Source organism: Phytophthora sojae (assembly GCF_000149755.1).
Source record: "Phytophthora sojae unplaced genomic scaffold PHYSOscaffold_2, whole genome shotgun sequence".
Classification (NCBI taxonomy): Eukaryota; Oomycota; class Peronosporomycetes; order Peronosporales; family Peronosporaceae; genus Phytophthora; species Phytophthora sojae.
In genome coordinates, this window is record NW_009258116.1 from 734214 (window position 1) to 758597 (window position 24384).

Here is a 24384-nt window from a genome sequence, read left to right on the forward strand (position 1 = left end):
ACTGCTAACTCCCTGCAGGAATGACGTTATTGGAGAGCTCGGGAGTGTGGAAATAGAGAAAAGACGAACGAAGGCAAGCAACAACGAGGTACGCTCGGCGCCACTGTGCGTCCCTGATGGACTAAAATAGCGCTCGTTACAAATGGAGGCAAATGAAGAACCTGTTTCAGTGAATCTCAACCCTGTAAACGCCGCAAAGAGGTTTCTCTGTGGAGCAAAATCGGTATGTTATGTGATTTTTTTCTTTAATTGTTAAGCCACGCACTCGCTCGTTTTTATTTCTCTTTGTCAGACAAGGATGCCAGCATCATGGCACAGAGGAGGCCCTGATGAGCTAATTTCTCCTTGCAGTGTAGTTTGGTTGCTCTGACATTTAGTGATGTTTTTACTTCTTTGCAGATCAACGTGGCCAAGAATCCATGAGCTAATACGTCGGTACCACGAAAGCCGTAGTGTGTCACATTCCGAAGAGCGAACTCGCCATCACGTCGCGAGCTGCGAAGTGGTTCTCAGGGATTGGCAAGCGGTCACTCACGTCGTGTACGAGGTTCGTTGTGTACAGTGGAGATAAGACATCATTGCCACCATAGCCACACTCGAGACCACTAATTTGTTTTTTTGAATCTCGGACGCTAATTCTGCCGCTGCGCACTCAACGCTACGTCATCTTTCAATCGGCGCTAGGTGAAACGTCGATATGTTAACTTAGCTGCAAGATTTAAGATCGAACAATTGTCGCTTCACCAACCTGTTCATGTCCAAGGTGGTGCTGTCTGTTACGTCACCCCCGAAATTCTTTCGCGACAAAATGGACCGCTGCAGCGGTCGAAATGTTTGATGCCATGCTATCTGGACTACCTGAACGCGTGACCACGACGCAAGATCACGTAAGGTTCCCTCTGTTGGTTTGCAAAATGGATACAGAACTATACGATCATCCAGTTCGCCAGTTAGCTGTTGTTTCCAAGTTCAAGTCAACTTGTGTGGGATAAATTTTGCCGATATCAAGAGGGTGGCAGATGACGGGGATCAAGATTAGAAACGTTGAAAGAAAGCAGCGGGCGCGTCACTGCACCAACTCATCAACACGCAAATGCAACGAAAGCTACACAACCAACCCCACGTCGTCGCCACTCAGGTATCCTTCTTCTCTTGGGCTTGTTCATGAGTACGCACCTGTTTACACCAGGGTGGCAATCGGCGGGCTGTTATTCTCTGCGGCCCATGCACCAAATATATCTTTTGCTGTCGGGAACGCAGTCACTCCGTCTAATGGCCCTACTTGACGTGAAATGCCGACTCGCGTTTCGTCGAGTCTCCATGATGTTTGTCGTCCTGATAGAGGAAGTCAGGATGAGTGGATTCACTCACCAATGAGGGCAGTACATCAGCGTCACTCGCCTCTTCATGCGAGTAGTATGATAGTCAAAGCAGTAGCCCGAGCATGGCGCAACTCCTTCTTCGGTCAGACGACTTCATTGCTGGGCCCTGTTCGTCGTTGCCCATGAACATGAACCACGCGGCGTGGACCACCACGGCCCAGGCTATATTGCGCCAGTAATCGACGCCGGAGCAGGCTAACTCCCTCCACATAGTATTCGATCAGGCCCAGCTAGCTAACTTCATCAGGATTCGCCACTCTTTCCAGGCCACTATCGAAGTGCTTCGCTCATATCGGCATCGGCTTTATATGTTGACTTGCCCAAGAAGCCGTGTGGCAGCTGTAGCGTTGACGTTGAGGGCACTTATTGGCGCCAAGAACCGGTGGCTTGAACTCTGTAAATCCCAAATTCTCGGTAAGCAACGGAAATCTTTCGACATAGAATCGTAAAACGACCCTTTGCTGCCAGGGCAGACCGTTGTTGGCTGGAGGGTGTGGCCGGCACTGTGGCTTTTGACAACAGGATGGAGTTTCGCGGCCGAGCGCAACAGCAGCGTAGGCGTACGAACCGAGAACACGAGACTTGGATACTAGTGACTATGAGCTTGAGTCCAGGGTGGCCGAAGTGGTCGAGACTGGTCGCCACTCGGCCACAGACCGTTGGTATCTTCAGCCAGAGGAGAAGAGGCCTGTTCCCGCCACTATCACTACCACTGCTGCTGCTGCAGCCAGCCATGCGCAAGGCGAGGAAGAAGCCCAACTACCTCCACCACTGGGAGCGGTGCGCCATCATCAAGCGCGTCGCGGAGGGGGAGCCCCAGGCGGCGCTGGCCCGCGAGTTCGGCGTCACCCGCGCCGCCGTCTGCCAGATGTACAAGAACAGGAAGAAGATCCTCGCGCACGAACCGAGCAGCGAAGAGGAACTAGAGCCTTCTCCTGCTCCTGCTCCTTCTCCTCCTGCTCCACAGACGATCGCGTCTCGGTCCAAGACGGTGGCGCTGCTCTTGGCGACGCTCAAGGCGCGGGGAACGAACCCAGCCGCAACCCGCCGCGCAGCAGCCCGACTGACTTTGTATGGATATGGCTAAACATTGTTGTTGTGTTCAATGATACGACTGGGTACTAACTAACGACCGGGTGTTTCTTGCCTGCGTCTTGCAGCATTTTGATCGAGGAGGTGATTGCGAGCTTCGATACGCTCAACGAACCTACTGGTGCAACTGAGCAATCGTTCTCGGCGTCAGAGCAGATCATTCCGTTCTGCGGAGTCGTCCTCGGCGACGAAAGCGCTGCGTTTGCGCGGGCCTTTGAGCAATTGGACCCCGGCGCACCCACAGGTAGGCGCAGTATGATCGTACCAAGATATCGGAAGCGGTCTCGATATCTAAAGGGAAGCCCAATGCTGTTCAGGCCAGATCCAAGTGAAGATGGACGTGGTGGACGACGGGCGTGTGTGCTGGCGACTGGTGTATCTGGACGTGCCGGAAGACGTTTCCAGCTATGAAGTGCTCGTCTTTTCGACTTTTGGAAATGGCGGCGCAGAGTGCAGGGCGATCGAGGTGCGTTGGCGACGACAAACTTTCAATTCTTCATCGTAAATAGCTCACAACAATTGTATATTGATGTGCTAGGCGCTGCGTCGCGTGGGTATCCTCGAACAGCGGATATCTTTGGTTATGGTTGCCTGCACATCGCTCGGCTATAAAGAGATCTCGACACGATTTCCACGTACGTAGCCACGCAAGCAAGGAATCTGTACGCTTGGAGGCTGAAAGTGGTCGTTGTGTAGGTGTGGCCGTCACTCTGGGTGCGCTAGACGACGACTGGTCTATTCAAGGAGGTGTGCAACAGCAAAACGGGCCACTCAAGCTTCTTGTGGGCCCGCGAAGGACTAGAAGCAGAAAAAAACCCGAGTAGTTGAATACAAATGGAGCACCAACACTCGAAATTAGATAAAACGTACGCTTGCCAGCGCATCTCATTCCGATTCCGATGAATTCCAGCATTCACAGTGCCCCAATGGTTGCTAGCTAAGTAGCAGATAGTAGGATGCGCAATCCTCGTGTAGAGGACCGCAATGATATCCTCTTCATATTGAAGATGATGAGAACCAAAGGGTTAGAACAGCAAACATCCGGCATATCTCCGTTCCTACCTCGAGACTCCTCGTGCACGCGCTATTTGTCGCCGCTGAGCAGCGAATATAAAATTCAACGGTAAGTAAGCCAATTTAACCCTTCTAGCCCCAGACCTTATTCTGTATCCTACAGAATAAGCATTAGACTTGATTAAAGTATACTTCAAAACCTGTCAAAGATTTGCTGTTGGAAGCCCTTTCGCATCTTGCGGTCGAGCGCTGGGTACATTGTGCACAGAACAGCTACGAAAGTGAACAAAACATGCTCAATGTATCCACCATATGCCGAAATAGCGAGCTTCTATTGGTCGTGGCGAGCGTAGAGCACGCTCAAAACCTGCTACCTGGTAATACCTTGCAAGGCTGCTAAGGCAGCATACTTCGGCTCCAGCCACCCACCTTCGGCACGTCGCGATAAACGCGGAGGAAGAAATCGCCCTGTTCCTAACTGACGTAGTGAGGAGGAACTGGGCGAATTCTTCCTTGTGCTTGACATTAGCGCATCATTAGATTTCTTTAGCCCACCTAACAAGCTTGTTACGATTGTCTCTCGAACAACACCAGGGAGCTTGCATGCTCAATAGCCCGTAATGACACGCACTACACACGGTTCCTCTTGTACGAAACAGGACAATATATGATATTCATGCCAACGTCTACTTCTTCCTTTACATGCGCACGCTCTTCAATGTTCGCGCCAGCCGTGGGTCATCTTCGCCATTTTGGCAGCCTCCGCTTTGATCTGTAGCCTCCGGCACTGCCGCTCCATTCCTGCCGCTTTCATCGGTAGCCTCCGTCGTAGCCTCTGTCCCTTCTTCTGTAATCTCCGGTGTAACCTCATCACGCGGAGAGCTTCTTCTGTAGCATCCGTCGTAGCATCTACCGCTTCTTCTGTAGTCTCCGGTGTAGCCACACCATAAGGAGCGCTTCTTCTGTAGCCTCTTGAGTAGCCACTGCATCAGCTACAATATAGCGGTAGACCCGGCTGTAGCCGGCTTCGTAGGAACCGATGAGGTTGTGCGCTGACTCCGCAATCGGGCCACACGCGAGAGCTCATAGCGTCGTCTGGGTCGGATCACCAGGTCTGGTAATCAACATCGCAACGTAGAATCAATATACCACTAGTACGATGTTACAGAGCAAAGTACACGCTCTCGCTTACCTGTAGATCACAATGGCGCTCATCATGATCGTCTTCGGCCATGGTCCTTGGCCACTTGGGCGCGCTCGACGGCCCCCAACAAAGCTTGCATTGCGACGTCTTGAACAGCGCAGTTTCGGAAAGAATGAAAGTACGAGTGGCTGACACGCGGCGGTTTTAGCTTCCACCCGAATTTTCAAACCTGTTGGTGGTTTATACTCGTCCGTCTATTACCGCCGAATAAACCCCGTCTATCTACCCATCGCTAATCCAACAGGAGGATGTGCATAATACCGGCTATACAAACATCCATATGCGAAGTTCGAAAGAGAGGACAAGTTTGCTGGATATTATGTCCTGGGACAATGCTTATTCTGTAGGATACAGAATACGGGGTTAGAGGGGTTAAACCGGAGACCGTGCGATCGATCATCCGCCTTCAGCAGTAGATGGGCTTCACTCACCTGGGTACTGCGAAGTCGCAATCGCTTCTCAAACATCGAGCTGGAACCTGCAGAACAGTACAATATGTACATGAAAGGCACCAGCACTAAGCATAATGCATTTGCACTGGTCCCTGGCTCTAGCAATATATGTACAAGATGGCATCTCACCTGTTCGATGTCACCGACTCAGCGATGGCGTTAAGAGCTCGGCTTTTCGCCGCGCTTCATGCGCTTAATTCTTGCAACTCACGCCTACACACATCACAGAATCGGTCTGCAAAAGTGGATCAACACAAGAGAAGCAAGAAATACGCACGCATCGAGCTTCTCTGAAGCGAGGCGAAGGTGATCCCCATATCACAGTATTATTTTACCTCGAACGCCTTGAAGGCAGCCAGTGATCAGCCTCGTCATCACGCTTCAAACCGTTTGCTTCTTCAGCCCACTGTAGCAGAAGGATAATATTAAAGAGGTTCGTGTCACACTGTAGTTGTACCAAACGATACGCACCTGTACATTCACGGTAGAAAAAACGCTGGAGTCTCGAATTCTAGCCCTGGCCGGGCGTACTGCCTAACAAAAAATGCATCTCACTTTGCGTTGACTGTATCGACCGACTTTCACCTCGGTCAGTCTCAAGCACGCTGTAAAATCCACACTGGGTAACTTCCCCAGCGCTCGATACATCACACAGGTGTTCCTGCTGACTTACTCCTACTTTGTTCAAGTTCCGCTTCATAGCTTCATCCTTCAAGTCAGCTGTCGAGGACGTGCTGCCTGCTACGCAGTCCCTGCCGTCCGGTTCTCGTAATCTGGCAACTTGCTGCTCACGCGGTCATGTGGTAGGCGTCCTAGTAAACTCCAGCAGCTATGGTGACTAAGAGGTGCAATTGCATGCCCTCAGACCGCGTAGATGAGGTATTATAGCACACGATAAGCCGGTATGGTCCATTACGGATTATCCGCAACGTAGGGAAGGCATCATTCGAGTCCGCATCACTACTTCTACTGGGTACCTGGGCACAGCAGACAAGTCGTTCGAGCGACGTACACGCCTCTGTCTCAATGCGCCAAATGCAGCGGGGCCGTGCAGCAGGCAGAGTGATCTAGGAAAGACAAACTACTCGTCAGTACAGGGCTGTGAGCCAGGAGCAGCCCGACCCCTCGCTGCTGCTTCAAACTTGTCCTGATGCGAACTGAATAAGCATGGTATAGGCGACCGCCTCAGATGACTACCATGATACTCGGCTGTTGCAACTCACGACAAGTGGTGGCATCACCGCCAGCAAAAATACAGCTGGAAGGAGTGACTGAGTTGGTAAGTCCTGGGGGTTGGCCACGTGGTTCTTTGGGTCAGATCTGCGAACGAAGGCGTTAGCTAGAACATGCGTCGCGTGGAACGTTTGCAATAATCGATCAGACGCTTAGTGATGCATAGTACTCGCTAATTGCTGAACGAATGTAGTTCCTAACGCTTAAAGTCAAGTGGAGAATCCTTGGGGCTTGCTACATGATCGACCTGATTCTTCACCGAGCCGAGCTTGGCGGACATCGACGAGCGTTGAACTGTAGTGGTATGCGGATTTCGCTGCTCGAAAACAGCGCGTTCGTGTCAAGCAGAATGCCTCCCACCTCGCGCCTAGTTTAACAGGAGGTCCCGACGTATTGCACAAGACGCAAGGCGACAACCACAGCGAGATAGGGCCGTTGAAGCAGAGCCCCCTGCCGAAGCTGCTGCCCGGGAGGAAGTACTCCGGAGCCCGCGGACGGAGGCACTGCAGCTAATAGACACAGAAGCTCAGCTCGACGGGTGGTTTCTTGATCAAAGGGCAACGCGCACAGCAACTGAAGAGCGTTCACGCGCAGAGCTCTACAGGAGCGAGGGCGTCGCGGTGTCCTGCCTGGCGTCTTCGTCCGCGTCGATGGCACCGCATAAAGCGCCGACGAGGTTGGCAGTCGGCACCAGTCAATTGGTGGAAGATCGCTGCGCAAAGACGCGGGGCTGCAGGACGTTTAACCCGTGAAAGCCGATCATTAGGACAAATTTGTCTAGTTGTTAGCTGACAATTTTTCAGCAAATGGTAAGCAAGAAAAGCTGGCTCCACATTGCACACTCATTCACGCTATTAGCGCCAGTCGCCAGAGCTGCTCTCTTCACGCTGCTGTTCGTGTTCTCCCCATAAGCTCGACTGCTTGGCCGCGCGCGCCAGTCCTCTAGCCGCCAAGTGCTCTCGAGCGCGCAGCAACAGCTCTAGGCCCAGGGTTCGGCAGCACTCGGATGATCTGGGCCAGACCGACGCCACTGGAAGGAAGCCTCACAAGGTCCAGGGAGGACGAGCAGCGTTCTTGGAGGAAAGGTTGTTGTCGCAGTGGTGGTGAGTGCCATGCATGAGTCATCATGGGTCATGCCGCATGGCCCGAAGCAGTGGTACGTTTGACCGCCAAGACGTCGAGCTCGTTGCTGATGGGGGACACCATTGAGCGCGAGCATGTTGTGAGCATCGGTCTGCTGTCTGTCCGTCACATGCCCGAGGATCACCCCGCGCTTCTTCCGCGACAACATGAAGCTGCTGTTGTTCTGCATCCGGGTGCGCCGAGAACCAGCTCCAACCACAGCCTGAGCTGCTCTTCTCCTAATTGCGCGTGGCTGTCGACCTACTGGAGCTTCTTCTCGACGTGCTTATTGTTGTTGGTGTTGGCGTTGGTGCTGGTGCTGGTGCATCTTCCGTACCGCACACGGCTTGGGATTATGGCGACGAGTCTGCGGAGGACTTCGGTTCACAGACTCGCGGGCTGTCGTGATTTCGAACACGTCACGTCCTGCGTTCCATTTGCTCGATACTCGCGTGCACACGTGTTAATCGTGCGTACAGCTTGTTGCCGTACTACAAGCAGAAAACAAACAAGTCAAATTGTGGACATTAGTCATCGCCGACGTGAACTTTCAGCTGCTCATGACGGCTCGAACCTGGCAGGTGATGGAGATTCGTTGCGATGGTCCCTCGTCAAGCAGCCTCGCTGACCCGGCCACCCACTGTCCGCTTGGTATAGCTCACGCGCAGTGCTGCTAAGCTGCTCCACCATTCATCGCAGGCACCAGAGCGCAGAGCACCGACAGCCAGGTTAAATCACGCACGTAACCGCTGCCGTCGTGGCCGTTCAACTGCAAGCAAGGAAGGAGCGACCGTTCGACATAGTACGCGGTCGCTCATGTTGACTTGACCTCGTCGAGGTTAAAGCTGGCTGTGCTTAACAGCACCGCGCCCATGGTGCTTAGCCCCATATCGCTATCACTCCCAGATACTCCATGCCTCTGACCTTCACTTCTTGCCAAGTGGATATCTTTCGACATAGAATGGTAAAACGACCCCTGGAGAGCCTGTCGCCGCAGACCGTCGCGCGGAGACCGAGCCGAGCTCTCAGTCTGCACTTTGGATTCTGATGCTGGGATGGAGTTTCGCGGCCGTAAGCAACCGCGGCGTCGGGTCCTCACTCCCTATACGGCTACCGACGCTGCCAGTCGACGCAGCTTTGCCTCTGCCCATGGCTCAGTGTCCACAGCTCGCTACGATGACGAGTCCAGGGAGGCCGAGGTAGTTCCGGCGGCTGGACTAGTCAAGGTGACGAACCGCTGGCGCCTTGAGGAGGACGTTGAGATGAAGACTCCGACCGCAGTCGCGGCCAACGCATTCGCGCGTGCAGCTTTGACGGACAGGCGCAAGGCGAGGAAGAAGCCCAACTACCTCCACCACTGGGAGCGGTGCGCCATCATCAAGCGCGTCGCGGAGGGGGAGCCCCAGGCGGCGCTGGCCCGCGAGTTCGGCGTCACCCGCGCCGCCGTCTGCCAGATGTACAAGAACAGGAAGAAGATCCTCGCGCGTGAACCGAGCAGCGAAGAAGAGCTAGAGCCTCCTCTGTCTTCTTCTTCTTCTCCGCTTCTCCTTCCCCTCCTGCTCCACAGACGGTCGCGCGTCTCGGTCCAAGACGGTGGCGCTGCTCTTGGCGACGCTCAAGGCGCGGGGAACGAACCCAGCCGCAATCCGCCGCGCAGCAGCCCGACTGACTTTGTATGGATATGGCTAAGCATTGTTCTTGTGTTCAATGATACGACTGGGTACTAACTAACGACCGGGTGTTTCTTGCCTGCGTCTTGCAGCATTTTGATCGAGGAGGTGATTGCGAGCTTCGATACGCTCAACGAACCTACTGGTGCAACTGAGCAATCGCTCTCGGCGTCAGAGCAGATCATCCCGTTCTGCGGAGTCGTCCTCGGCGACGAAAGCGCTGCGTTTGCGCGGGCCTTTGAGCAATTGGACCCCGGCGCACCCACAGGTAGGCGCAGTATGATCGTACCAAGATATCGGAAGCGGTCTCGATATCTAAAGGGAAGCCCAATGCTGTTCAGGCCAGATCCAAGTGAAGATGGATGTGGTGGACGACGGACGTGTGTGCTGGCGACTGGTGTATCTGGACGTGCCGGAAGACGTTTCCAGCTATGAAGTGCTCGTCTTTTCGACTTTTGGAAATGGCGGCGCAGAGTGCAGGGCGATCGAGGTGCGTTGGCGACGACAAACTTTCAATTCTTCATCGTAAATAGCTCACAACAATTGTATATTGATGTGCTAGGCGCTGCGTCGCGTGGGTATCCTCGAACAGCGGATATCTTTGGTTATGGTTGCCTGCACATCGCTCGGCTATAAAGAGATCTCGACACGATTTCCACGTACGTAGTCACGCAAGCAAGGAATCTGTACGCTTGGAGGCTGAAAGTGGTCGTTGTGTAGGTGTGGCCGTCACTCTGGGTGCGCTAGACGACGACTGGTCTCTTCAGGGAGGCTCGCAGGAGCAAAGCGCTGCGCCTGAGACTTTTCCTCGATGCATCCAGGCGTGGGGGATTAAAGTGTTTTCATTGTGTTAATGGGCCAAAGTCATGAGCTCCTTTGGTTGAGTGCAAGGTGACGAATGGCAGCCCTAAGGGATGGTGGGAGGGTTGAACTTTGGCTAGCGCGCCGATGGCCTGAAGCTTGGGCTTGCGCGGGGTTGTTCCGGCCACGGCCGCTCCGGTCTGGCCTTCACGAAGTGAGCGCGACTCGTGTCAGCGTGTTGCTTGAGTTTTGCGGGGCCAGATCCAGAGTGCGCTGTCTCGCTTGGTCGTTTGTCGATGCTTGCAGGTCTTATCTGGCAGAGGTTTCAGCCCGCTGGTAGTGAGTTGGATTCTTGAGCCTTCCTACATTCGGAAAACTAATTATCCTTGTTCACTTCGTTGCACCTCGGATTAATTTACACCGCCGGTGGCCACCGAGGTGTAGATGAAAAAGAAAAGGAAAAAGTGGACCAGTTGAATGAATATTAATAAATAGCCAATGCTCGCTGCAAAGTTAAGGAAACTAAAAGCGTGTTTGAAGAAGTATAACGGCCAAACGCCAGTGGTTCGATCGCCACAGCTGCGCATGGGCTGATAGCAGGCGCCCAAGAGCTAGCTAGTGCTTGATATGGCATGTAGTTGGATTTACAAGCAGACGTTGTGCTGGACGCGTGCTCTTTATCCACCATGACCCTCCCTTCTTCTTGAAAAGGGGAGACAACAGAGAGCCACAACAGGTTCTCCCTGGCTTGCACGTTTCCGATCCCACCTCAAAGAGGCAGAGTCCTTTCACACGATCTGACACCGTAATACGACAAAACACAGCACATGAGTTCGGCTGAGCGAACATAAATTCGAGAACTTCGGTTTGGTAGTCGGCCAACTCCAGCGGTTTCACGCACCTTAATACCGCAAACTCACGACTGGTACTTACCTTCTCACGCGTGGACTACCACCTGCCAAGCAATAGCTAAAACCTCGTAACTACAAGTCGTAAGCTACACCGACACCAAGCGAACGAAGGCCCAAAGCAATCAGCGCATCCTTTTCACAGTACCTGCCACAAATAGATGGCTTCTTTTCGCTTCGGTTGAGACCATCGAAGATGCGATCATACCGAAGACCTCGATTCACTTGCTCCCCACGCTTGAGAACCAGGTAGAACGCGTAAGAGTTAAAGGGATGCAAATTCCGGCCTTGTGTCCGTTGCTGTCTGGTACCAACCAGTCCACCTTCAGACAACGTTAAAGACAACCAACACCGCGCTTCGTTTAGCAAAGCTCAAGTATAGAACGAAATATGCCCGCACCGAGCTTCAGAGGATGCAACCAAATACTCCCTGGCGAGGTCAGTACCAATACAAAGGCGACAGAAGCAGGGAGCCCGAAAAGCACGAGGTGGCCTACCGTCCGAGGAGCCGTCATTCCTTATGGGATAGGGATGAAGCCATCGACAGGGCCAGCCGACGACAATCATTATTGGTACTCCCTCGAGCTTCAGCCTACCCTAGCACATCAATATACAATTGTTGTGAGCTATTTACGATGAAGAATTGAAAGTTTGTCGTCGCCAACGCACCTCGATCGCCCTGCACTCTGCGCCGCCATTTCCAAAAGTCGAAAAGACGAGCACTTCATAGCTGGAAACGTCTTCCGGCACGTCCAGATACACCAGTCGCCAGCACACACGTCCGTCGTCCACCACATCCATCTTCACTTGGATCTGGCCTGAACAGCATTGGGCTTCCCTTTAGATATCGAGACCGCTTCCGATATCTTGGTACGATCATACTGCGCCTACCTGTGGGTGCGCCGGGGTCCAATTGCTCAAAGGCCCGCGCAAACGCAGCGCTTTCGTCGCCGAGGACGACTCCGCAGAACGGGATGATCTGCTCTGACGCCGAGAGCGATTGCTCAGTTGCACCAGTAGGTTCGTTGAGCGTATCGAAGCTCGCAATCACCTCCTCGATCAAAATGCTGCAAGACGCAGGCAAGAAACACCCGGTCGTTAGTTAGTACCCAGTCGTATCATTGAACACAAGAACAATGCTTAGCCATATCCATACAAAGTCAGTCGGGCTGCTGCGCGGCGGATTGCGGCTGGGTTCGTTCCCCGCGCCTTGAGCGTCGCCAAGAGCAGCGCCACCGTCTTGGACCGAGACGCGCGACCGTCTGTGGAGCAGGAGGGGAAGGAGAAGCGGAGAAGAAGAAGAAGACAGAGGAGGCTCTAGCTCTTCTTCGCTGCTCGGTTCACGCGCGAGGATCTTCTTCCTGTTCTTGTACATCTGGCAGACGGCGGCGCGGGTGACGCCGAACTCGCGGGCCAGCGCCGCCTGGGGCTCCCCCTCCGCGACGCGCTTGATGATGGCGCACCGCTCCCAGTGGTGGAGGTAGTTGGGCTTCTTCCTCGCCTTGCGCCTGTCCGTCAAAGCTGCACGCGCGAATGCGTTGGCCGCGACTGCGGTCGGAGTCTTCATCTCAACGTCCTCCTCAAGGCGCCAGCGGTTCGTCACCTTGACTAGTCCAGCCGCCGGAACTACCTCGGCCTCCCTGGACTCGTCATCGTAGCGAGCTGTGGACACTGAGCCATGGGCAGAGGCAAAGCTGCGTCGACTGGCAGCGTCGGTAGCCGTATAGGGAGTGAGGACCCGACGCCGCGGTTGCTTACGGCCGCGAAACTCCATCCCAGCATCAGAATCCAAAGTGCAGACTGAGAGCTCGGCTCGGTCTCCGCGCGACGGTCTGCGGCGACAGGCTCTCCAGGGGTCGTTTTACCATTCTATGTCGAAAGATATCCACTTGGCAAGAAGTGAAGGTCAGAGGCATGGAGTATCTGGGAGTGATAGCGATATGGGGCTAAGCACCATGGGCGCGGTGCTGTTAAGCACAGCCAGCTTTAACCTCGACGAGGTCAAGTCAACATGAGCGACCGCGTACTATGTCGAACGGTCGCTCCTTCCTTGCTTGCAGTTGAACGGCCACGACGGCAGCGGTTACGTGCGTGATTTAACCTGGCTGTCGGTGCTCTGCGCTCTGGTGCCTGCGATGAATGGTGGAGCAGCTTAGCAGCACTGCGCGTGAGCTATACCAAGCGGACAGTGGGTGGCCGGGTCAGCGAGGCTGCTTGACGAGGGACCATCGCAACGAATCTCCATCACCTGCCAGGTTCGAGCCGTCATGAGCAGCTGAAAGTTCACGTCGGCGATGACTAATGTCCACAATTTGACTTGTTTGTTTTCTGCTTGTAGTACGGCAACAAGCTGTACGCACGATTAACACGTGTGCACGCGAGTATCGAGCAAATGGAACGCAGGACGTGACGTGTTCGAAATCACGACAGCCCGCGAGTCTGTGAACCGAAGTCCTCCGCAGACTCGTCGCCATAATCCCAAGCCGTGTGCGGTACGGAAGATGCACCAGCACCAACGCCAACACCAACAACAATAAGCACGTCGAGAAGAAGCTCCAGTAGGTCGACAGCCACGCGCAATTAGGAGAAGAGCAGCTCAGGCTGTGGTTGGAGCTGGTTCTCGGCGCACCCGGATGCAGAACAACAGCAGCTTCATGTTGTCGCGGAAGAAGCGCGGGGTGATCCTCGGGCATGTGACGGACAGACAGCAGACCGATGCTCACAACATGCTCGCGCTCAATGGTGTCCCCCATCAGCAACGAGCTCGACGTCTTGGCGGTCAAACGTACCACTGCTTCGGGCCATGCGGCATGACCCATGATGACTCATGCATGGCACTCACCACCACTGCGACAACAACCTTTCCTCCAAGAACGCTGCTCGTCCTCCCTGGACCTTGTGAGGCTTCCTTCCAGTGGCGTCGGTCTGGCCCAGATCATCCGAGTGCTGCCGAACCCTGGGCCTAGAGCTGTTGCTGCGCGCTCGAGAGCACTTGGCGGCTAGAGGACTGGCGCGCGCGGCCAAGCAGTCGAGCTTATGGGGAGAACACGAACAGCAGCGTGAAGAGAGCAGCTCTGGCGACTGGCGCTAATAGCGTGAATGAGTGTGCAATGTGGAGCCAGCTTTTCTTGCTTACCATTTGCTGAAAAATTGTCAGCTAACAACTAGACAAATTTGTCCTAATGATCGGCTTTCACGGGTTAAACGTCCTGCAGCCCCGCGTCTTTGCGCAGCGATCTTCCACCAATTGACTGGTGCCGACTGCCAACCTCGTCGGCGCTTTATGCGGTGCCATCGACGCGGACGAAGACGCCAGGCAGGACACCGCGACGCCCTCGCTCCTGTAGAGCTCTGCGCGTGAACGCTCTTCAGTTGCTGTGCGCGTTGCCCTTTGATCAAGAAACCACCCGTCGAGCTGAGCTTCTGTGTCTATTAGCTGCAGTGCCTCCGTCCGCGGGCTCCGGAGTACTTCCTCCCGGGCAGCAGCTTCGGCAGGGGGCTCTGCTTCAACGGCCCTATCTCGCTGTGGTTGTCGCCTTGCGTCTTGTGCAATACGTCGGGACCTCCTGTTAAACTAGGCGCGAGGTGGGAGGCATTCTGCTTGACACGAACGCGCTGTTTTCGAGCAGCGAAATCCGCATACCACTACAGTTCAACGCTCGTCGATGTCCGCCAAGCTCGGCTCGGTGAAGAATCAGGTCGATCATGTAGCAAGCCCCAAGGATTCTCCACTTGACTTTAAGCGTTAGGAACTACATTCGTTCAGCAATTAGCGAGTACTATGCATCACTAAGCGTCTGATCGATTATTGCAAACGTTCCACGCGACGCATGTTCTAGCTAACGCCTTCGTTCGCAGATCTGACCCAAAGAACCACGTGGCCAACCCCCAGGACTTACCAACTCAGTCACTCCTTCCAGCTGTATTTTTGCTGGCGGTGATGCCACCACTTGTCGTGAGTTGCAACAGCCGAGTATCATGGTAGTCATCTGAGGCGGTCGCCTATACCATGCTTATTCAGTTCGCATCAGGACAAGTTTGAAGCAGCAGCGAGGGGTCGGGCTGCTCCTGGCTCACAGCCCTGTACTGACGAGTAGTTTGTCTTTCCTAGATCACTCTGCCTGCTGCACGGCCCCGCTGCATTTGGCGCATTGAGACAGAGGCGTGTACGTCGCTCGATAGTGTTTTATTGCGCTACGACTTGTCTGCTGTGCCCAGGTACCCAGTAGAAGTAGTGATGCGGACTCGAATGAAGCCTTCCCTACGTTGCGGATAATCCGTAATTTCAGAGATAATGCAGCGATGTCAAATCATGTTCGGATACGTGTTAGCTAATAGTCGAGCTCCGTGTTGGAGCTGGACGAAGCCCCAACCAGTGTAACTGGGCTGACACGTGACCGGGCCCCTCTTTCCATCTGATCTTGTTGTTGCCTCGTTCATCCTGGTGTATCGCTCGAACGCGTCGGAGGACCATCTTCCGAATAATTTGATTGTGAGTCTGTCGACCCCAGCCGCGAAGAGTGCCGTCGCCCCTCCGCTCCTCATGGAGTGAGTTCCGAAAGTTGAAGGGTCTGCCCCCGCAGCGGCAGCGGCACACTTGATTGCTTCAGCCAGACGATTTGCGGCGAGGACCTTGCCGGTACCGGTAGCACAGAGCTTCATTGCTGCCGAACATGCGAGCATTCTGTGCTAGCTCCCATGTTGCTAGCACTGGGCACAGCCATGCAGAGCCCGATCTGTGTAGTGTTCTCGTAGCCCCGGCCCCGACTTGGTCTGACTTGCTCCCGCGGAACTTGATCGAGACTGCAGCCACCTTGTCGATTGAGCGAGCCGGGGCCCCTTGCGTGGAGAGGAATTGCACGTCGTTGACTCGAATAATATATGGCTTCACCTTTGTACCATCCGCGAGGTACTCCGACCGCCTCAGTAGAAAGAAGAAGCCCATGACCGCAGCCCCCCAGAGCACGCGGTCGTGGGCTGACTGGAAGTTGCATCTTCTCCGTATTTCGCGTAGAATGGCCATTGTGACTGGTTGCTTTTGGCGTGGAGGTGGTGACAACCGCTGCATCCCCCGCACGGCCATGTTGTGTCCCGCGTGCAGCCCGACCGAGTATTCGCAGTTCGAAGAACTGTCGATTGGGGAAGGTTTTTGGATGACATGGAACGACATTCACGCTACATTCGTCACTTACACAACATCATGCAGCACTCAATAGAATCCGGTCTGAATTACACTTACAGCTTTTGATAGATGCCTATTCGCCTCGGAGCTTCTTTTCCTTCTAGATTGATGCCAGGCGCCACCAGAGGAGTGGAGCTCCAGCACAAACATTTTATTGTTCGAAAGAATGCAATTCTTGCTATTGCACAGATAACGTTATGTACATGTACGTTGTTCGTCGTAGTAATGGCGTCCGTGACAATTACGAACCTCGATGCTGACCTTGAGCACAACTGATGTCATTACCACATCACTGGAACTCTTCCAAAAACAACACAAAAATAAATGTGTCATGAGCACAAAAATAGGGCTGCGTACCCAGTACAATATGCGAAGACGCAAATATCGTCTCCACAAATTGTGTCATGAAGAATTGTGTCAATTTTGGAACAGTTCCACTGCATCGTATTAAACTGCATGCGGCTCCAGAGCACTCAACATAGTACTCACTCATTTCATTAGTGTTAAAGCTATCGATTCAATCTGTTCAGTCCTGGGTCATAACTTATACCCTCCTCTTTCAGACACAGATTTTCTTCTGCATGCATAGAGATTTATTGAAAGTCTTTTGGTCACCTGAGTTTGCCGTGACTTAAATTCTCGGCAGGCTGATATTCTGTGAATCCTGGAATGTGTCTGGATGGATTAGATAAAACATTCCACTAAAACTTCGCATAAACTACTTAACCCCAGTGAAATTTATCCTGCGAAAAAGGATCAAATCCTTTGTTGATACGGCACACACAGGCCGTTTTATCCTAGCGAGGCCGCCGTAGGATAAAAAATGACTTGGCGTTTGTATCGGAGGCGTCTCCCATCTTATCGGTCGTGTCGCATTTGACAAAGCCACCGTTGGAAGCATAAAATTGTAGAGGTATTCAGACCAATACTCAGCTCAAGTCTAAATGCGATTTTTATCCTGGCAGATAGGATAAATCTGGATTTTTGATAAGGTGTTAGAGACACTTTTCATGCGGCAATTTCGCAATGAAAGACAATGAGAGACACCAAGTGGACACTAGTATCTTGTAGAGGAAGGAAAAGGCTTTGTGTGTGTGGCTTCAGATACTCGTATTTCCCAGCAGTCGTTTCTGTAAAAAGCGCTAAATTTTGATCCTTTCTTTTATCCTACGGCCAGGGGTTAACGTTTTTAAGGTTATGCGATCCAAGATGGGAATTATAGCTTGATTTTTTTCATTCAACATATTTTTATCCAAAGCCAAATCTATCCGCCGGCAATGCGGTGACGTCCTATACGGTGGCGAACGAATTCATTCAGCGGAGACTCAAAAGAGCTGCATAGATAGGCAGTGAAGGGATATGTTGAAGCGCAACCTTTAAATAGCAGTGGCTGAAGAGAAATTAAAGATAGGAAAATCTTATCGTAGGGTCCCATCTTGTGATACAACTTCAACTCGGGCCATTACTTTAACTATGTATCGTGCTAGCGTTCTTGGCACATATCTACGAATTAAATCCATATCGGATAAGATTAGATTATTGATACATTCTTGGCGCACACGCACCGCGCAATGACTAAATAAAGCTAAGAGTTGAACAAATTTATGTCCTCTAAGTCTGGCTTAAACTTCAAGTATGCCCTCTATGTCTGGTTTGAACTTCAAGTATGGTCTGCAACCTAGTCCCAGCTACACTATGGCCAAACAATGCGAGAACAGGTCAGAATAGATTATTAGAATAGCTTACAAACGTTTATATAAATGGCACGTGTTGCTGCTCCAGACTGGGGAACATGCGACGAGACTGGAGCTCCAGAACTCCTCCAGACTGAGCTCCAGACTCTCCAGACACTCCAGAACTGAGCTCCAGACCCTCCAGACTCGTCCAGACTAGTACAGCAGGTTAGGCGGTGGGGAGTTAGCTAGGGTATACACTCCGGTTAGTAGTGCTGGGAGAGAAGACCACGAGCTGGCTTGAAAACCATGCTGGGAGTCAGCTCGACGAAACACGAGCCCACAGGCTCCAACTCCACAGCGTTGTACTTGTCGTGCTCGGCCAGGATCATGCTGCGATACATCCCCCATGCATCGAGTGAACTCGGCGCGGATAAGTAGATGAACCACGACCCGCAGACGCGTGCAAGAATAACGCAGACAAGCAAGATGTATACGTGCATTTCTTGGTCTTCTACAAATCAGAGACATTACAAATTCCACTCGTAGCGCTGGCCACCAATGCTGTCCGCAGCGTGCTGCAAAACCTCCAGCAACCTTTGCTGCCGGCTGATTGTCCTTGTCGCTCTCAGCTTTACTCTCCACAACAGCGTGCGTTTTGGGGCAGTTCACCTCCGAGTCGTGTAAATCGTCCTCGATAGCGTTCTCCTCTTCGTCCATTCCTCCGCCTCATCGTCCGAGCCAAACAAAGCGTCCGAGCGAACGAAGTCGGGGTCGATCTCCGTGAGCTGGACGTGGTAGAGCTCGACAGTCTTATCCTTTGCGGGGCAAGCACCTAGAGCACTCGCCGCCAAGCTCGTATTTGGGCCGGGTCGTAGCTATACACTTCAGCCGTCTGGCACAAGACACAAACGTTTAGCCAGGACTCCCTCAATCTCCCAATCGGTAAAGCGACCACGTCGGCGTACCTTGACAGCTGACACGAGGCGGTCCCCAGAAAATTACCGACGATGTGCCGTCACCTCTGTGACTTGGAGTTTGTATCGGATGCTGATTGGTGGATGACTTGGATACGGCGCGGCTGTACCCGCGTGACATGGATGGCGACTGTGGGAGAGAAGTGATTTCTCGGGATGAATCCAGCGCCTGACCGCAGATGGGCCCAACTGGCTGGAAGTGTGAATCCTGGGAGTGCACGCCCAGGATTTCAGAGAACACTCAGTCCAGCCGCGGACTTTCCCTTACGATAAGTGCCTAAAGTCTGGCGGAAAGTGTCTCTGGAGAATGTATCCCAGAGTATACCTCATCTTACTGTGGCTCAGAGTGCTCCAGAGGATCAAATTACCCTGAGAATCAACCCACTACCACCATGATCATGCGCAGGAGGCCGCTAAACCCGCTAAAAGTGTGGTTTTGTGGAGATACACGCGAGCCTGCAATGCAGCAGACTTGTTACCCAGAGTGCCGCACGATGACCCAGAGTTCACCTCCCTGAGTGCAGGTGACCCAGAGTTCCAGAGATGATTCTCTGGGTTTGGACCACAAATCCAGACTCTCTATACTGAACTTAAGTGTTTCCCGAGCCAACACCCAAGAATCCCCACCGTTCCCCAAGATTCCTCAGAATTCCCAGGATTTCAGAAGATGACCCTGAGTGTCACCTATTTTTCAGGGACTCGAGTCAGTTCGAAGCCAGTCTGCAATCAAAGTGATGCGTGACCTTGAAGTACCGTTGTGGATGCGCAGACTGGATACTTTCAAGGAGTTGAGAGGAAGTCCTGCACCATACTAAACCAAGTCAAAGGACCCACAATTGGCATTTTCGACGCCGTGCGACAATGGATTCGCAAGCCGATCGCAAGTTTGGACCGCTGAACCCAAGGTATACTCAAGACAAGACATTTGACCCCAAGCATAGTGAACAGAAGATATTTGCCCGAAGAAGAGAGAGAGAGAAGTAGCTGATAAAAACCAAACAGAGTTCAAATTTCCCTGTACTGCCCAAGTGACTTCGGCCAAACCTGCCGACGGAAATCCGGAGGACCCGAGACTACGACCGCGGGACGCTAAGGGAACATCAACGGCGAAGGACAGCCGTCTGTGTGGGCTCCATCAAACTCAAGTCCAGTTAGGTGGTGACCAGCGACGGCCTTGAGCTTCCTGGTGTGATCCATCTATTCCATATCCTAGTTGGGTCACTTGCTGTGCTCGTGGTAGCCCATTTCATATTATTCCAGAGGGTATTCTGGGGTGCTAGGTAGTCGCCTCCAGGATTTTGTATTGACTGCTTGTGTGAAGGGAAGGTAACTGATAGTGATTGTATTTTCCTCCTTTATTGGAGGTGGTGTGCGTTTGTGTGAGTCTCAGGGGAGCTAGGCCCCTGAATTTCAGACTCGAGTGAGCCTAGTGTGTGTGTGACCCACCATCCAAGGGTCCAAAAGAATAAATGACAGCTAGTTGTAGTGTTTGTATACTCTGTATTTGTTGGTTTTATCGAGCTAGAAGGGCATTGGGGTAAGGTGTCTTCTGAGTTCCAAGTCCCAGAGTTGACTGAAATCCTGGACCCTGAATTCGTGATATTCTGGGTTTCAGGGGATCTGATTCTCTGGGTTTGCCTTTTAGTGTGGAGGTGCGTTCTGAAGTAGACGTGCGCTCCCGCACTTCTTCGAGGCTACATTTTCAACCGGTGGAGTGCCGTTCCGTCGAAGACAAACGAGCCTACAGGGATTGCACAAGGTACCCACGCCAACCAAGGAGTGTGATTCTCAGGGTTTAAAGCTTTGCGGCTGCGAATCTCTGGGTCTATGTTCTTGCTGTTGACTTTCAAGTCGATTCTCTGGGTCTACCCCTGGGGAACAGTCTTGGGCTGCGCTATACGAACCCCCCTGGGCGACAAAGGTTTCATCGGCCTCGCCTCACAGCCCTCTTCCGAAGGCCACGTCGCGATCACACTCCGACGCAATTAGATGCCCAGTCGCTCACGACAAGTTGCGGGCGGTAGAGCTGGAGCGTTCTCCGCTGCTATCGCAAACTTTCTCCGGAGCGCCACATTCAATCCATGCCGACGCCGCCCGATGATGCAGCCCGGTCTCCTGCAATCCGCCCCATTTGCTCCGCTGCGCTCCTTGCGCCCCTCCGTTTCGAAACTATTCTTATCGGCCAGCCATTGGCAGCAGTATACGCTATACGCTGGTCGGATGCAATACGGCAATTAGGGCTAGCTAGGTGAAGGTGTACAGACCGAAACCAGGTGTTCCCAGTCTGGAGCGGCAACAACTCTCTATATAAATAGAGCTTTTCTCCTTTACCTACATTTACTCACGTTGACCTATCTTTGTGCTCTAACGCTACTAACATGTTAGCTCAAAATACTAGACACTAACTAACAGTTAGCTAACATGTATAGCAACTAACATGTTAGCGTTAGGGAGTACACTAGCTGCACCTGGTGTTATGTATTCTCCGTAGAAAAGGCTAAAAGCTACAGCAAAAAGAATGACGACCGTGTATGAAATCGGGAGAAGTATAGTTCAAATCAATCGATATGAATGGCTCGTGTGGGGCCATTAAAATCGACACTCGCTTAGGCATTTTATCTACGAAGACTTTGGATGATTAAGCATGCCTTAACTACATTGCGACCCGCAGAGATCCACCGAGCCCATTTGCTACTGTAGAATAATCTTCTACTTTATCCTGTTCTTGTTAAAACAACTTAAAAGTACATTGTTACCAATATTAGTTCAGATCATCCTAATGCTACATGAATGCGGCACGTTCAGTTCAATACTAGATAAATGGCAATAACACACTTGGACGAATCGAAGCTGGGAGTTTTTGTTGATGTTAGATATTCAGGCGATCCGGACAAAGTCTGTGTGCGGCTGCGCCATGTTTTATCAAACAGAGTTTGAATGCTCCTACGTTTTCTGTACGCCGCGGATTCCTGTGAGAGAGGAAGCCCGGGCGGACATCGTCAACGCGAAGGACAAACACCCGGTGTATCCAACTCCTACACGCGATCGAGATCTGCTAGACCTCAGTCTTAACTTATCAAACTTGAAGCAAATTGCTGGCTTCATCGGGTTACCCTGCAAGTTCGATTGGGCAGTTAGCCTGGAAGCGCTAAATGTTCGAATGCACGTATTTTTTCTGTTTTTTCACCGGCTGTAAGTTTCCGAGCACACGATGCAATCTAAGAAATATAGGATTCTGCCTGGGCATCAGCGCACGTTTCAAAGGCAGGAAGGAATAAAATTACGTTGATTAGCTAGTTGCTGATAACCAGAGGTCGAAAAAATATATATTTCAATTCAGTAAATAATTGGGTTTTGCAATAAAAATCTTTATTGTTGGACAGCCCAACTACCAATACAATATGATATTGACCCAATAATTGACAATAAATATGAAAAAGAGCGGTTCTGCGGCCCACCACAAATCTACGTTTGATGGCATCACATGGCACCACCGATGACATCAACAATGGGGTCCTCCACACTACACTAGCGTCGATACAATTACTGGTCAGGAGCAGACTCGTAGAGAAGCGCAGCCGCCATTCTCGGGCGGCCTAGCGTCTCATTCAACATTGTATACACCCTTGAGTTTATTTATGAAAAAAAGACTGATCTGGATGGCAACGACTACTACTTTGTGAGCTGGGTTGGATACCCCCGTCCTACTTGGCAGCCAGCGTCAGATTTACCACAAGATGCCATTGCGCGTTTTGAAGAGGAGGAGCTCAGCGTGTTTTGGCCTGTGGATCGCAGAGATTTTATCGAGATAGGCGTGCCTACGGGAAGTAGTGGTAGAAGAGCGAGAGTTAGAAGAACATGAAGAAATAACTAACAATACAATATAAATTACGGCAATATTTACTATTGCTTGCCGCTATATTGAAATCTTTATTATGGAGTCATGCTGCTCGCAATACAATTTTTTATGGTATTGGCGGACCTCTGTTGATAACCGTTCTACTAACTACAAAATAACTAAAGTTAAAACTAAATTCGTGGAGTCCTAATCCAACGAGCAGGAGAAGGTAGAATCACCACGGTGGGTTTGTCAAACCCAAGAGTTGAAGTATCAATTCGTTGGAGAGAACTGGCAATGCCTTTGAAAAGAAGCAATCAAACTTGGTACACTTGGTTGTACAGTGGTAGATACAGATGCTGCGGCTGCGAAGCAGGCGCAGGAGATGCCCGAGTACATCGTTTCCCTGTAAGGGCATCCGTACAAGCTTCGAACTGCGAGACCCCCCGGGTCCACCACCCGGGTCCCCAATCCGAGGTTACGGATACCAAGACACATGGCTGATCGCGGACAACACGGTATTCGCTGAGAGGGTTTTTCCTGAATTTGCCCAGTAGTGGACGGCAAACAACGCAAGCTGGTAGGAGTGCTCCTGCATGTCTGCGGGAAGCCACTTGCTGTATCCGTTCGCTGAGCACCACGCTGACCATCGTTTCCACGTGGCGGCGTACTTTGGTCGGGACTGCGCGGCCGATGAGTAGGATTGTAATTGAGCGAGAAGTCCGTGTAGATCTTGCGTAGCGCTGGTGGTACTGGAACCTGAGACCACACAGACGATAAGTTAGACCAGGTGTCACTAAATGGTGATGTCCACGCTCGAGATCCGGCATCCGCCATTGTGTTTATCGCCCCAGGAAGATGCCCACACGAAATACGAAAGCCAAATATCGCCTCCGCCAGTCCGATCGCTCGATTAAGCTCTTGCGCCAGTGGATTGGAGCTCGATAGCCGTTTTGCCCATGCCACAGCCGAAGTGTTATCAGACCATGCTCTGACAAAGATCATGGGTTTAGCTGGGGTTGACGCCCACTCAGGTCCAAATATCCACGCCGCTAAGGCCACACATAGTTGCTCCCGGACATTGATGTTAAATCCATCCGAGCCTGATGCTGCGTGAATGCGTGCTTGTTCTTCTTCATCAAATCGCACTTGGATGTACTGCTGCGTGGCGGGATCGAGGACGGCCAGGCCACTGTTGCTGGCGTCCATGTAAAGATGAACATCGATGGGTTGTTGATCCGCAAACATAGCTAGGGGTACCTGTTGAAGCCGGCCATGAGTTAGGATCATGGTAAACCACTGCAGATCACAGACCATCGAATTCTTGACAGCTATTCTTCCATAGCGTGGCGCTCGAATACTCGCGGCATGTAGTCGTTGGTAGAATGGTTTTGCGGCGCGGAGACACGAACAAACATGGCGTAGACTTCCTAGGAGTTGCTGCAGCTGGGTTCGAGTGACGTGTTGCTGAATTGCTAATGATTGAACCCGAACAAGGGCTTTAACGATTTTTTCGCGAGGCATTGACACCGTCCGTGCAGCGGTGTCAAACACCAGTCCCAACACTTGAAGGCTTGATTCCCACGAGCTAAATGTTTCTTCGTTGATTGCTCCGGGACCGAGAATCGCTAGCATCGCCAGTAGTAGCGTTTCATTTGTGAGAAATAGCCGGTTGCCGGTGTCAGGTTCGACGAGGACATGATCATCGACCCATTCGTAGGCAAAAAATGGGTCGTGGCCGCGAGAGGTTTTGTCCATGGAGGCGGGGCTTTCGCGACTAACTAACCACGTGATGGCACCACCAAATGCGCCATAAAAGGCGGGAGAACTTGTCCA

General features: G+C 52.2%; 4 protein-coding genes across 4 annotated transcripts; 1 reads left to right on the forward strand and 3 right to left on the reverse strand.

Moving 5' to 3' along the window:
• Positions 1 to 1905: 1905 nt before the first annotated feature.
• Positions 1906 to 9828, forward strand: PHYSODRAFT_259812 (hypothetical protein; the record flags this gene model as incomplete). Its single annotated transcript, XM_009519997.1, has 6 exons — positions 1906 to 1921; positions 8658 to 8984; positions 9067 to 9172; positions 9262 to 9437; positions 9511 to 9659; positions 9732 to 9828. Coding segments are annotated over 6 exons (871 nt in total), but the record flags the coding sequence as incomplete, so codon positions are not given.
• Positions 9829 to 11508: 1680 nt separating this feature from the next.
• PHYSODRAFT_324271 (hypothetical protein) lies at positions 11509 to 13697 on the reverse strand (the record flags this gene model as incomplete). Its single annotated transcript, XM_009519998.1, has 5 exons — positions 11509 to 11696; positions 11770 to 11945; positions 12035 to 12140; positions 12223 to 12581; positions 13375 to 13697. The coding sequence occupies 5 exons, from the start codon at positions 13695 to 13697 to the stop codon at positions 11509 to 11511; spliced, it is 1152 nt and encodes a 383-aa protein (XP_009518293.1).
• A 1787-nt stretch (positions 13698 to 15484) lies between these two features.
• On the reverse strand, positions 15485 to 15901 carry PHYSODRAFT_324272 (hypothetical protein; the record flags this gene model as incomplete). The annotated part of the gene is made up of 1 exon (XM_009519999.1): positions 15485 to 15901. One exon carries the CDS (start codon positions 15899 to 15901, stop codon positions 15485 to 15487), a length of 417 nt encoding a protein of 138 aa, XP_009518294.1.
• A 1837-nt stretch (positions 15902 to 17738) lies between these two features.
• Positions 17739 to 18453, reverse strand: PHYSODRAFT_324273 (hypothetical protein; the record flags this gene model as incomplete). The annotated part of the gene is made up of 4 exons (XM_009520000.1): positions 17739 to 17753; positions 17828 to 17949; positions 18023 to 18247; positions 18321 to 18453. The coding sequence occupies 4 exons, from the start codon at positions 18451 to 18453 to the stop codon at positions 17739 to 17741; spliced, it is 495 nt and encodes a 164-aa protein (XP_009518295.1).
• Between the last annotated feature and the right edge of the window lie 5931 nt (positions 18454 to 24384).